This window comes from Indicator indicator, chromosome 1 (assembly GCF_027791375.1).
Source record: "Indicator indicator isolate 239-I01 chromosome 1, UM_Iind_1.1, whole genome shotgun sequence".
Classification (NCBI taxonomy): domain Eukaryota; kingdom Metazoa; phylum Chordata; class Aves; order Piciformes; family Indicatoridae; genus Indicator; species Indicator indicator.
Window position 1 is genome coordinate 72,684,453 of NC_072010.1, and position 14,915 is coordinate 72,699,367.

Sequence of the window (14,915 nt, forward strand, 5' to 3'; positions counted from 1 at the left end):
AAAAGCACAACAACTGCATTTATTTTGACCCTTGAAAATGTTCGCTGCTAGGTAGCAGGATGGTTTCAAATGGGAGAGAGTTTGAAATTATGGGATTTAAATCACTGGTGAACTGTAGCTTTCCTGTGCTACGCTAGAGTACACATTGATGACTTCAATAGTTTCAGAAAAAGAAAGATAAGGCTATAACTGTGTTTTCCCCATCAGAGTGTTTTAAAGGATAAGATAACTTTTTTTGGACAGTTGGGTACTGTAATAGAGTGGTATGTGGATTCTTAAGCTATAACAGCCTTAGGAGACACTCTAAAAATGATATTGTAGGGGAACAATTGGAAGAGGACTTTTACCCATCTGATTTGCCATGTGCCTCCTTACCATCTTTCCTTTCGTTCATGATTCTGTGTGAGACCTTCACTGTGCCTCTTTTTTTTTTCCCATCACTGCCCTGTCTCCCATTCCTTTACAAGGGTTTTACTGTGCTGAGTGACAAGTACACAGAAAAACATGGTAACCTCTGCTCTTCTAGATTGACAATGGCATAAAAGATGCTTCAAAATATATTTCCACCTTATTTGGCCAAAACACCCTCTCTCCATCATTAAAACAAACTCTTTAATAGAAAGATTATATGTGCATAAATTTGTATCGTGCAGTCTTTGAGAGTGCATTTCTTTTTATGAACATGGTAGTTTAGCTTCTGTTTTGAATAAGCTAGTGCCTCAAGAAGTATGATAATAAAGTTGGTACATCTTTTGTTGTAATATGTGAATGTCTCTAAAAATTGATGTAGACTTTTTTTTCAGATATCAAGTATTCTTATGAAACCTTAATATTGTACTTTATTATATGAAGTACAGCAATTAACAAATGTTCACAGACTTTTAATTTTCTCTTTCTTTGTTCCTTCTCTTCAGTGATTAGTCATTTTTACTTTATTATTTCCACAGGAGTTAAGCTTACCCTTGTGCATTTGTCTTACTAAATTCACAAGCTAACAACCTTGGTTTCTTCCTATATCAAGTTATGCATTTGGCATGTCTCTCTCAAAAGAACCCCAACCTCTCTGCTGTCTTAATAAAACCTTAAATTACAGGTCAGAGTGGTATGTGGATTTTCTCTGTCTGTACCAACAATATTTTTCCTTCCACCAGCAATTATTTCAAGTTACATTATCCACAAGATAACAGGGACCTAAGGTCTGCCCACTGACATGTTATTACCCACCTCTACTTCCCCCATGATTTCCTTGCATGCTTTGGACATGCATTTTTCTAATGAGGCCCAATTTAAGAGCATGTAGTTACGACTCATCCAATATAGAACTTTTCATCAGGCTTTGTCTGCAGCAGGACATAAACCTTAGCCTTCTTGATACACCAAGAAAAGAGGCTATGAAAAGTGCAGTTGTGGCACAATTATAGCAACTGGGATGTCTTTGGGAATGGTCTTAGAGAAACAAACCTACAGAAGGGTCCCAAAATAAGTGGGAAGCAGCACTATTCAGCAAGAAAGAAAAGGTTTCCACCAAAAGGGATGGAAAGAGAACAGATCTACAATTGGTTTTTGAAAATGAGCTGCATCCTTTCTAATTTCATGCTGTGTTTCTGATTATGGAATGGTTGATTCAAACCAGAAGAGATAATTTTTCAGTGCAGAGTGAGAAAAAGACATGAAGGGATCTCGTGGGGTGGGCCAAGATAAACATCTCCAGTCCTTCCTTTAACTGAGTGTGAGAAGTGATCTGGAATACAGCAGGACTGGAGCTAGCCTCCAGGAAGGCAAAGCAGGTGCAGTGAGACAAATAAATATTTTCTTATGGAAAGGAAATGCTACATGATAATTGCATGTTTTCGTTTTAGTGTTTGGTTAGCCGTCTTTCACTCTTTATAATAGCAAGAAATCAGTCTCCTAAAGCAGCCAGTGGGCAAGACTGTAGTGAAGAAGGTAAGCTTCAGTCCTTGTTGCTCTGAAACTCCTGCTGAGGCAGCGATGAGAAGAGCTTTTTATTCTCTGACTCAAAGCATTCAGCTACAGAGACAATTGTGGCTGCTTGCTGAAATATTTTGCCCATGTTAACATGAATAGACATCATATTGGTAACCATAATGCTTGCAACTTTCTGAAAGTATCAAACAAATTCTCACAAAAGATCAAGTTATTCAAAGTATTTCCAGACATAAAAGTTTGGAAAGTTTTCAGAGTTACATATTTTACTACCACACTAAACCTAATCATTCTGTGTTTTGGTTTGTATATTTATTTTGGAAGTCTTCTAAGGTACAGCCTCAGTGATGCTAAAAAAGTAAATTCATGTTAAGAAAAAAGTTAAAGAGTGGGCAAGTGTTTCCTGAGCTCTTTCACCTCTCAAAGACTATTAGAAAGAAGGGTAGGAGCTGGAGGGAGAGTAGGAGTAAGAAGAGTGAAAAGAAAGGAGGCTTGTGGAAAATGGAAAGGTGAGCCACAATATGCCATGGCTTGAGTCCCCAAACCCAGTGGTGTATGTTAGTATGGAATAACTCACGCTGAGAAGCCTTAGAAAACAGGAAGCTCCAGGCTAGCAGAGAGATACTTTAGGGCAAGTTACAGGTAGCCCTAATGCTGCTGCTCCATTCATCCCTTGCTGTGCTGAAAGCAAGACAAACTTTCAGGGCACACATGTGAGAATTACTGTCCTCAGTGAAGGCTTATATTGGTCCTAATGACACTACAAGAGTTTTGAATATACACAGCATACAAAATACATTTCATTTTACCAGATGTCCTCCAGAAGACTTCATTTATTTCATTCTGCATTATTTCCACAATATGATTCAAAATGACTTTGCTGGAAAACTGCATTCAGTTTCTTTCCCATAGGATATCACAGTTTTTTAACCAATTTTTGAAACTAGAATGCAATCTTCACACAGCATGCAAAACCAACCAGTATCTCTCAAGGAGTAGTGCTAAGGTAACTTTTTTAGCCTTCCAGGGATGTCTTGGAATAGCCATAATTCCTGTCTTTTTATACTATATACAACACACAGCATAGGGAACAATCACCACACATCATGCAGCAATTGCTGTGGAAGCATTTATTTCCATTGAGACCAAAACTAGCTATGAGAGTGGCCTGTACCTCTTAAAATGATGTCATGGGTTGAGTTGAATCTCCTGCTGATATTTATTACCATGGTGCCCTAATGCCAGCTCCAAAACAAAAGTCCTGGCTGGAGCAAAGTATCATGGGGCTTGAAGTTCTAGTTGTGATATGGGAGGCTTCCTGTTCCAGTTGTTGCTTTCATTTTCTGGGGTTTGGGTGTTGGTCTTTTCCACTGGGAAGGCTGTGGGTCAAGGGGTGAGGGGAGGTCACTGGCTTCAGCTGCTGCTGCTTCTACATTGTGCTGTGCTTTTCTGCAAATAGGCTAAGATAATTGTGCATTGCATTATCTAATTTCTATTAAAGCTATCTATCTCAACCCAGATTATTTTTTATTTTTTAATGTGTTACATTCCCTCCCTTCTGTGTTTGGGCAGGGGAGGCTTGTGAGGGCGGACTGTGTTAAACCAGGACAAATTATTAAAAGCCTGTTCAGAAGATGTTACAGCACACAAAGGGCAATCCTTCTAGCCCAGTTACCTAGGGTAAGATATGATGAATCAGGGAAGCTAAAGGTAGTCTGTGCTCCCCAGAATTACTCTTGTTTTGTTATCAGGTGTGTGAATGTTGTGGTTCAGGAAGAGGAAACCACTCATCTCACATTTCTGGGATTATTTCTTCTTTCCCTCATTTGTCACACAATTAAAGGGGAGCTGAGTCGATCACAGAGCTCTTTAGAGGATGTTCTTTGGCAATTCAGTTGTTGATTAAACTTTCCTTTGAAAGATGAACTGAACTGGAGAAAATATTCTTTTGTTGAAAATGAACTTCAAACTCTGGAAAGATGCTCCTTTTTAAATATTCTTCAAATGCACCAAATTGCAGACTAAACAGACATCACAGGGTCTCTTTAATGTTTTGGATATTTTCCATGAAAAAAAATAAATTCTCAAAGGCTTCTCTTTGAACTTTTAATTGAAGCATGGCAAGGACATAAAGAAAGAACATTTCTAGATGTGTTCACCTGTGGTCTATGGCTGAGTGCAGAAAGAAGAATAATCCTACTCTGCAGAGATTTTTACTCTCATTTCTCTTCTGTTTCCCAGAAAAGCCCTATCCCATCTCTCAGTCTTCAACCTAATGCTTCACATTTCTGGGATGTTGTTTGTATACAAAAGGTTATATTATTACTGACTTTTTAAAAAGTGTATTTCTACTCAATTGTTTGGGCTGAAATATAAAAGGAAAGTTAAACACTTCCAGAACAATTCAAGGCTTGGGTGAAGTCAAGCCATTTTTTAACTAAAGGAAATTTTATCCCTTACATTGTTTATTAGACTAGTTTTGATCTTATGGAAACAGTATTTGTGGTTTGTTGGTGTGATATAGAAGGGGTGCAGATTACACAGAACATTTATCATCTAAATTGAGCTCTACTGAGGTATTTTCAGTTGATTGAGTACAAATCCCAGTAACAGCTTTAATCAAAGATAGTCTTATTTGATCAACAATCAAGATACGGGCTTTACAATGAAAAGCATTAAGATTTTTGAAGAGTAAGAGAAATAATGCTGAACTGATCACAAAAGATAGCACTCATTGCCCAAAGGCTTGCTACAGTATAGGAAAGTGGAGTCTTAAGGGGATGGTGCGCTTGCTGGTAGTAAGCAGACAATGGTCAAGCATTGTAACAGGCTGCCCAGAGAAGTGAGGGAGTCACCACTGCTGAAGACTTTCAAAACATGTGTAGACATGGCTCTTCTAGACATGGTTTAGTGGGCATGGTGGTGTTGGCATGGCAGTTAGACTCCATGATTTCAGAGATCTTTTCCAACCTCAATGATCCTAAGAATCTGTAACATATCATGCAAAAAATTATTGATTTTTTTTTCTACAGACAAATGTCTTGATGTTGTTGTTACTGTTACTGTTGTTGTGAGGAATGCAGAAAATTAGCAGGCTGCATCAGAAGCATCAAAAGCATACCATACTATTATCCACAGTCATTCAAATAGATCACCCAACAGTGGCAGCCAATTAAATTACATTTTCCAGGATTAACCCACAGCTAAATGATACATAATGGTAGGAGTGAAGTTTCTTGTGTTGCCAACAGTGTGTTAGCTCCTCTTCTGACTGAGAAAATAATGAGAATTGAAAATCATCTATTTTCCTCTGTGACTGCAGATGCCTCAAACAATGGCATTTGCAAGGTGTTTCCAATCATTAATCATTCCTGCACAGCCGAAGGGCAAATAATTCACTGATGGCTTGATTACTTTCAAGGCACTAATGAAACCACTTTAGGAATATTTGAAAATGTAAAAATATATCCTAAAATTAAATAGTTGGAATCCTGATTTTGTACTTGCAGCTAATGCTGTTGTTAACTCTGAGTTATGTCACTTACCCACAAATCAACAGAAAGCAAGAAAGCTTATTGCTCAGTACATAACAGCAAAACAGAAAAATACAATTTAATTAAATAATAATTTGATTACCAAAAAGGAAAAAAACCACCCAAACAAACAGAAAAACAAAGCAAACAGACAAAAAAGCTATCACTCTTTCTCATCTGATTCAGTCATTTTTCTCAGCAAAAGTTCAGATTTATAGGAGAGATTAAAATTTGAACAGGAGGAAATGTTTTCTGTGAGACAATTACTTGCATACTGTACAGGCAAAACCACCATAATGTTTTCTTGTTTTTTATTTGTTACATTTGGAAGTTAAGCAAACGTTGTCAAATACCCATTTTTAACACTGTTTGAGGCAACAGAGAGGTTTTCCGAGACAGAATGATGACAAATTCTTTAGTCATAAGCTAGTCATCATCAGAGGGAAAAAAAGAAAACAGAGACATTTCACTCAGAGGTACACATCAGCTGCCAGAAACAAGGCTTTTCATTTTATGTGATTTGACAAAATGCAAATAAACATTTAATTTTGCTGAAAAGCATTCCAGAAACATTAGAAACTATTGATCATTTGAATGTCTTAAAAGGCCTGATGTTATGTAGTTAGCGATTCAGCTTAGTCCTCATATATGTCAGGGAAACATTCTCATATTCTAATTTCACATTCTTGCTCTTTCAGTTTCTTTTAAAGTGTTCATTAAATAAGCCCATTTTTGTTATGTCATCAGATTTGGACAGATCGTGGAATTCTCAGATTCCATTTCAAAGAAGCCTTTAAGTGTGGGGGATTTAACTTGTAACATGCTTTATGAATCGACTTTTACAACCAAATATTGTGAAATCTTTTAAAATTGATAATAAATTATTCTTCTACCAATCCTTTCAAGTTTATAAGTGAATTGTACATCAGAGAAATTTAATACTTAAGAAATATATGATATACTAAAAGAAGTAACATTTCCCTATAATTTCCCTCCATGTTAATGTGTAGACCTATTTCTCCCTTAGGATTGGCCCTCACTTGATCTCAAGGAGAGTGTCTTTTCTGAAGTACCTCTGGAGTGTAGTTTTACTTAATGTGTCTAAGCACAACATGAATATGTGCTAAAAGAAGAAAGAAATCTTGAGTCTGTTTCAGTAGCATGGCAAATTAGGACCTTGTAAGACAGGAAAACGTAGTGACAGTACATGACCTTGGCATCATTTCATGGAGAACAAAGTTTCACTTTCTGCCACATTTCTGTTGCAGCAGCAAAACAGAACATAAAACCAACCAACCCAAACCCACCAACATTGTAAGGTGAGGCATCTGAGGCATCATTTCACTGGAATTTGGTGTTATGTCTGAACTCTCTAGGTACATAAAGATCTAAAATGGCAGGTATTAGCTACCAAATAAAAACCATTTCTTTCCTATATTATATTGACCCACATATGAGACTGACACAGAAACCTTTCTTCTAGCAGTTTCTTCTTGGATGCTGTGTGCTGGAGATCACTATATCAGGTTTGCACAAAGCAGTATATGGAGGTTGTTGACTACACTGGAAACTGTGTCAGTATCTGTAGTCAGTGAAGATAAAGGTACTTTTCCTGAAGCATGCACACACTTAGCTCCATTAGAAATGGTGAACTGAGTTCCAGTTTCGAAAGTAACTTCTGTTCCTTTCTAACAGAGTGAATATATAGATATCATACCCCATAATCTGGTTGCTTGAGGACTGAAAATGTAAACTGATGTAACATTAACTTCTAAAAAGAATTAACTGCAAGACTAGAAAGCATGACATTTCATTTCAGATATTATATAGAAATGTGCATTTATTTTTACCAGGAGATTTTGTTTTGTAGTTGGTACATTCTGATTGAACACTGTAAATACATTAATAATTAAAAACAGGGATAAAATGTTGGAGTCAGAGCAACTAATTATAAACAGCTTTGACTTCTCTTAAAAATATTACTTTGGTTTTTATAATCTCAGTTTATAAAAAGAAAGGTGTATTTCTTAAAGAACTGAATAACTCAGAAGGTCTGTGAACCATTTAGTTTAAGTTCAAATGCTTTTACTAAGGTGAATGGAGTTTCAATGGCCAACGCAGAGATATTTTAGATAATGATTATTGCTGGCATTTAATAGTTGCAGTAATAAGTAAAGGAGATGCAAAATGGGAATTGGATCATCAAGTCAGCATGGACCTGCTTCTAGGCTAATGTGATCTCTTTCTTAGCCAGAGTTATTTAGCTGATTGGAAGCCACGATGTACTGTTCCTGGTGCACATGTTGCTCAGATCTAGCTGTAGTACCTTCTCAGGATGCTGTATTAAGGAGCTTAAGGTCTTTCCTTCCTTTGGCAAGGTAGATATTCTAAATATCCTAAATCCAAAATATCATTAAATATATAGGGTATGCTAGAAGGGAATTATGACCAGTCCTTAATTTAGTCAAAGCACTCATGAATATCATGCAAAATCTTGTCCAGTAAAAAGACAGCACTGTCATTACCCAGCTGTATACAAATGCTCTTTGATTTTATAAATACTGATTGCCACATGTGAGCTAAAAAAAGTAACTACTCTCTCAATATTTGGAGAAACTCATGGCATGTTCCTCTGTATAGAAGCTGAACGTGCCAAACCGTTGTCACCGGACTTTCAATGACTAAAATGACAAAGCTGATTGTGAAGAAAAAAGATCAACATTCTACCATCTTAAATCTAGTGAATTAAGGATGTTCTTTTTGAATAATAAAAGTACACTGTGTACATTATATTGCATCTTCTACATTTGTGCTCATCTGGATGAAAGAAAAGTCTCTTCAGATTCAAAACTCTCAGCTTCCCTGAGAAGATAAAGATAATGATACAATGAAAAATGGTAGTGAGATGGGCTACAGACAAAAATAGACCTTAATGTCTTTGGTATTTAGGCTTTAATTCCTAAGATGATCAAATTGCCTGGTAATTGGATATGTGCTAGCACCACTTATACACCTATTGATCATTTGCCATCTAGAGATGAGGCCCGGGGTATGTTTTGGGCTAGGATTACAGTGAGTTAGGTTTACTGGTGTTGTAACATTATCCAAAAATGTAATAGTGCAGGAGAACCAGATGGCTCTTTGCAAAATAGTTGCCCTCAGTGTAGACTACAAGCTCTCTGAGTGTTCTGTAAATAAAAAACTATACATTACTGGTTTTACACCTTCCCTTTTAAAACATAGGAATAAAGAAACTAAAATGCAGTGAAAAATCAAGTTTAGAGTGGTCAAAAGCAAAAAACCACCACATTTTCCCCACAGCCTTAGTTCTCTTTTATTCAGACGTACCAAGAGTGTATCTACCAGGAGACCTAAGGAGATGTTTTCCTGTGCATTATCCCCAGCCCCTGTGTTAGCCTGCGTTATAGAGCATGCACTTTGTGTCACACTGGCAAATGCTGTCCCTGTCGTGGATGCAGCCAGCCCTGCAATACTGAGAGCGTCTTTCATGATGCAGTCTGATGGCTGTTTCCACGGTGTTCACAGGTAGAGCAGTCTGGAAACAAGAAAAGGAACATAAGCAAATCAAGTGTGACCTTTCCCAGCCTCTGGTGGCTGAAATTCACATTTCAGATACCGGTTTTAAAACAGTTTCTTCCATGGGGTATGAAATGCATAAATCAACACATTTTTATGTTCACCTATATAATTTTGTCTGTCTATTAATTTCTATAGTTAAACCTACTTCCCTGCAGCAACACAGCAGTAAACATGGAGTGAAAGAAAGGATGAAATTCACATAAATTACGTTAGTCTACTAAAGGTAGTAAGCTAGTGCTCTTAGCATTTAGAGTACATGAGGTGTCTGTAAAAATGCATGAACATGCCTAATTCTGCTGGTTGAGCAATTAATAACAAACAGAACAATTAATTTATTGAATTTACAAAACCCATTCCCCAAAAGGTATTGCCATAATCAGAGGAATTTATCATTCTCCAGCTTACACATGTTGCCTCCATTCATCTTTCACACCTCTTTTACCAGTCTGCCTTATGACAAAGTCTCTGCAGATTGTACCTTGCAGCTGTGACTTTTCAGAGACAATAGGTAGGAGCATGTTATTGCATAAATTATTATGGCACAAGACCAAGGCAATGGAGATGTTTGCTTTCTAAAGCAGCTAGAAGGGAAGAGGAAAAAAAAGTGAAAACAAGGAAAAAAAGTATTTCCCCAGGCAGTGAATGAAGAAAACATGGCTCCATTGGCCTGAACATATCCTGCTGTCCTACACCCAGATAGAACTTATCAAATAGTAATGAGAAGTGTTGAACTGATTTCAATTTGTGTATCATGCTTTCATTGCAGGAATATCAAATTGATATATTTTTTGCCCAGACGTGGACAGATAGCCGTCTTCGCTTCAACAGCACCATGAAAATACTGACTCTGAACAGCAACATGGTTGGTTTGATCTGGATACCAGACACGATATTTCGTAACTCGAAGACTGCAGAGGCTCACTGGATCACCACCCCCAACCAGCTTCTCCGCATATGGAATGATGGCAAGATCTTGTACACCCTCAGGTGAGCACTCAGTGAGGTGCAGGGATGAAAGCTTCTGCCACCTTAGTAGTAATTTTCATCAGTACCTTTGTTCTCCTCTGCTGTTTTCTTCCTGATGCTTACCTGGCTGTGCTTGACAAATGCTAAAATATTCAGCTGTAAGTACTGCTGAGTTTAAATAACAAAGTTTTGTCTTTCTGAAAAAAGGAACCTTGAGAACTGGAAACAGGTCTGTCCATATTGTAGAAGCTGTGCTTTTTAGTGCTTTTAATAAAATCAGGAGCATGTAGTCCCCTAAAACCTATCAGAAACCTTTCTGATTAGAGTTAGATATGTGGCTGGATAAAGTATTTCTAGATTCATGATAATTCCAATATTTGGTTTTTCAGGTAAGTCACAATGAAGACACATCACAAGAGTGAATTGCTAGAGGAAAGGCTTTTAGGATTTTTCTAATCGTTGTGTTACCATCAACTGTATTGTATTAGAAACACTATTTGCATAAAAAAAGAAGCCTGTGGAAATGAAAATAAAATCTGTTTACTTCTGGAAGAGATGAATTGCTGGGGAAGGAGATTTGCCATAAGCCATATTCCACTTATCAAACTGTTTCAGAAACATGACTTTCACACACTACATTTTCTTCAGTGACTGTGTTCAGCCCTCTCAATGCATCAGCATATTCTGATCATACTTGCAGTTGCAGGTGGGCTCCATTAGAAAGTCTTTGGTGAACAAAAGAAAGGAATTAAACAGCTGGAAAAGTGGCTCATATTTTCAGTTTTCTTCCCTCCTTAGGCTTACTTCACTGTGAAGATCTGCTTATTTCAGGCACAGTCTTTAGACTTTGGTGATTAGGATGTTAACCCCCATACCCTTTTTGTTGTTTTGTTTTGTTTTGTTATTGACTCCTATTTCAGTATTTTGTGGCAAGTTAAGCATCTACTTAATAGTAGTTAGATTTTCATACCTATCACTAAAGAAACTATATATTGAATGGTCATCAAAATTTGTCAAAAACAGCTTAAAAGGGGGTAATACTTGACCCCATGGATTGTTTGAATGAGCATTATTAGTTTGTGAAATGTATTTTTGGTCTATTTTGCCCACTCAGGTAAACCTCCTCTTTACATAGGAAGAGCTGTTAGAATTTTTCCTTAATAATACTGTGTGGTTCAAAACCAATTTCTCTGACTAAAGTGAGCACAGAGAATTGGTCTGGCATTAAAGCAATAACTACTGTATGCCGTGGTACTGTCAGGTGTTGATGAGTGTTCCATGTTCAGGAGAAAGTATATGAGGTTCAGTCATGCTCCATGCCTCTCCATCCTCTTCCCCACCTGCTATTGGGTCTGTTACACTGAAATCCTTTTCTAGTGATAGTGTAAAAAAATGCTGTGAAGCTCATCATAGGTGGAGGAACACTGCTAAGTTCCTTTCTGCGCAACCCTAAATCTGAGGAAAAAACTTTTCCCCATCCAGTTGGTTAGCTCTTGAATTAGTTTTAAACACAAAAGAAAAAAGAAGGCAACAAAACCCCCTCATACTCCACATTTGCTGCATAAATTCAGGCATGCAATTAATGTAATGCCTGTTTCCTGAAAAAAAATAAGAAAAAAACCAACCTGTATAATAAACTAGCACTTAATGCAATCTACCTGGGTGAATAGATTTACTTTGTAAACTATCAGACAGAAGATAATCTGAGTTTAATAGTAAAGTCAGTTCCATTTGTAGTGTCCTTTGAGTTAAAGATTTCATGTAACGTAAGCTTTCAATGGGGCTGAAGACATTTCTGCTGATCTCTGTTACATCTGTAAAACTGAGAGTAACGTACAGATGTATGAAGTTCTTGAAAGACAACCCACGATGATTGAAAAGACTTGAAAGTTCATACTATAAATAAATGCAGAGAATGTTCCTTATAAGATTCTTTCTGAGGTTTTAATTTTGTGGAATTGCATACCACCACATCAGCCATATTTCCTGGGTGTTGTTTAAAGTATAGCTATTTCCATCCGATGTCCTTCAGTGATGAATTGTCCAGAGAAAAATGTATGTGCAGATTTCCTGGGATCAAGAAACTATTGATGTGTCTGAAATTGTTTGTGGTTTTAGATAATTGTTATTGGTTTGGATCAGGCCTAAAGAGCCAATGAACAATATGCAAATATAATCCTTTCCTTTCAGCCCTTACTTAAGGATGTCAAGGTGCCCTTGTATGACACCTAAAGCTACTCTGCCTTTTCCTCTGACTGTTCACTGTGCTGATGTGTAGTAACAGATCTTGGTTTCTCCATAGGCTTACCATTAACGCTGAGTGCCAGCTGCAGCTGCACAATTTCCCAATGGATGAGCACTCATGTCCTTTGATATTCTCTAGCTGTAAGTACTGCTTTGATGTCTTATTGTTGCATATGATGAGTATCCAGAGGTAGAAGTTCAATTTTGATTTTTGTTAGGTTGTTCAACCATTCCACAAGACATATAGGGAGTTTAGATTTGCTTACGTATTCAGGGAATTTTTGTTTTCCTCTTTAGCAGTCATGGCGAATGGACTTACACCATGAAAACTCCTGTAGATTTACTCAGCCTTTTCAGCTGACGATATAGTCACACTTTCAGCAGAAGTAGATATTCATACCAGTCTATGCTGTGTTAATCTGTACAAAAATGTGACATGCAAATGAGAATAGAAATTGCCATTTTCTTGTGAAGGTGTACAACTTGAGGACAGGCCTGGCAATCTCTGGACATCTGATTTTATGGCCAGTAGCATGGTAATGCCTCTCTATTCTGTAATAAATAGTGTGACTATTGTAAATCTCATTTTATTGCTCAGCTTGTCCAGTAGTCTTGATGTTCTAATGTATGCACTATCGCTGGTATGTTTAAAACTCACAGAAACAAATGCATTGGTGAAATGGATGGAAAACAAAAGTCAAGTGAGTTAATTTTAAGTTCCATGAGTATTACCATGAGGAAGGTTATCTTCATACTGATTCATTTCAAAAAGCTTGACTGCTGTCTGGTCATGGGTATACTTGCACAGTTTTGTAGTCTGAAGTCATGAAATGCAAGTGTTTTACATTTTTTAAAGGGTGTCTACTAAAGATTTATCCTTTGATAAACTCCAAGTGAAGGGGAAAAGTATTGGTATGTCTTTCTATTTAGATAATACCATTTTATCTATCATTTCTTAAAAAGCAATAGAAGAATAACACTGTTTTTATAACAGATATACTCTTGTAATAGTATTCATTTGCATTTATGAATAGTATACAAACAGCAATTCTCAATCAGAAACTGTATTTGAATTTCAGCTGATCCATGATGGATTACTATTTTTCCACAGGAAGAGATTATTTTATACAACCCACTAGTTTCAACATCTCCCATTCTCCAAAAACATTATCACTGTGTTGCCATTTTTTACGATCTATGTATGTGAGTGAGCCTGAGCAAAAATACATAGTTGTATGTTTGTTTTTGATGTGTAGAATATATACATACTCAACAGAAGAAGCAGATAGCTCCTGAATAAACTTCTCTGCTAACGAAAACTTGTCACTGAACTATATGCACATCAGCTGTCCTTAGTTACTGCACGAAGCAACTTTTACATTGTGACAATCTGCTGTTGATTTATTGAAGTACTGGGAAATGTGTGTGTGATCTCAAAAATGAAATCCCAGCCCAGAGATACTAATAAAATCTACTACATAAATTTGATAGATCCTGCTAGCATCCTGCTAGATCCAAAGAAGGTGAAATCTAAGTAAACAGGGAAGTTGCTTCAAACCTAATAGCTAGGTTTGATTTTTATTGAGAGAGAGGGAGGATATCAGTGGGAATTTTAGAATGCTCCACATCATGGCAAAATTTCAAATACATCTTGATTTTCAGAGGTTCCTCCTAACTTAGATCTATTAGCTCAGAGCTCTTCTGCCCTTGAAAACATACATGTATTACAATCATACACATATTACCATCTATGGAGACAGAGATGGCATAAGATCAAGCAGAAGCTGAATGTGTTACAGTTTCAGTAATTTCTTGCCAGATGGGAAAACCCATGGTGGAATACTAAAATAATGTTTTATAGTTTTGTCAACTTCTTCGGTCATATTCATAATGAGGGTTTATTTCTTTAAGTTCATACTGAGTGGTATTCTTTTCCTTGTACTTCCTTTTAGTGCCACTATCATCATAAGAATGGGACATTTCCTGTGTGATTTGTTTCATAACTTGGTTGTATTTTCAGTGTTGCATATATTCATAGCAGTCTCAAAATATATGGTACTCAATGGGATTCATGAAGTGAATGACTGAATGCCTGAATGATTTATTACTGTCTTCTATGACAAGATTCTGAGGGGACTAGCTGGTTGTGAATCCCAACATGTATATCTTTGAATAAACTAAAAATGGTTGTAGAATTCACAGCACAGCTTTGCTCTGCATCCCTTATGTTTGTTACCTAGCACAAAGAAAAAAACCTTCATAGTTTCCACTGCAGGCAAGCACAAAAAGCCACAAGTTTCAGAGACTGTTCCCTGCGTCTCTGCACACACATGAACAAGGTTAATATTTGAAATCTTTTACTTTGAATATAAATATTCTTTGATATTTCAGAAATGTGAAAATAATCAGAAATTGTTCTGGAGTAATTTCCTTTGGTGTCCACTAATTCGCACCCTAATTCTGTTATTGCAGTTGGGACAGTTGATATTCCTTTGGTGGGAATACTGAACTCTATTTGGTCTGTTGTTAGGATGAACACCGAGAAAACAGTGGCTTATAAAAAAGAGACCATCTCAGTGTGCTAACAGTGGCTACTAAAACCTACCTACCCCTTTCCATGGAAAATCT

General features: G+C 36.9%; 1 protein-coding gene across 1 annotated transcript in view; it reads left to right on the top strand.

Annotated features, from left to right (window-relative positions):
• GABRG3 (gamma-aminobutyric acid type A receptor subunit gamma3) overlaps positions 1 to 14,915 on the top strand; it is a 308,176-nt gene that overhangs the window by 153,901 nt on the left and 139,360 nt on the right. The window contains exons 4-5 of the mRNA XM_054399109.1: positions 9,844 to 10,064; positions 12,346 to 12,428. Of these exons, the coding sequence (XP_054255084.1) occupies positions 9,844 to 10,064; positions 12,346 to 12,428 (304 nt within the window). The remainder of the gene's footprint in view (positions 1 to 9,843; positions 10,065 to 12,345; positions 12,429 to 14,915) is intronic.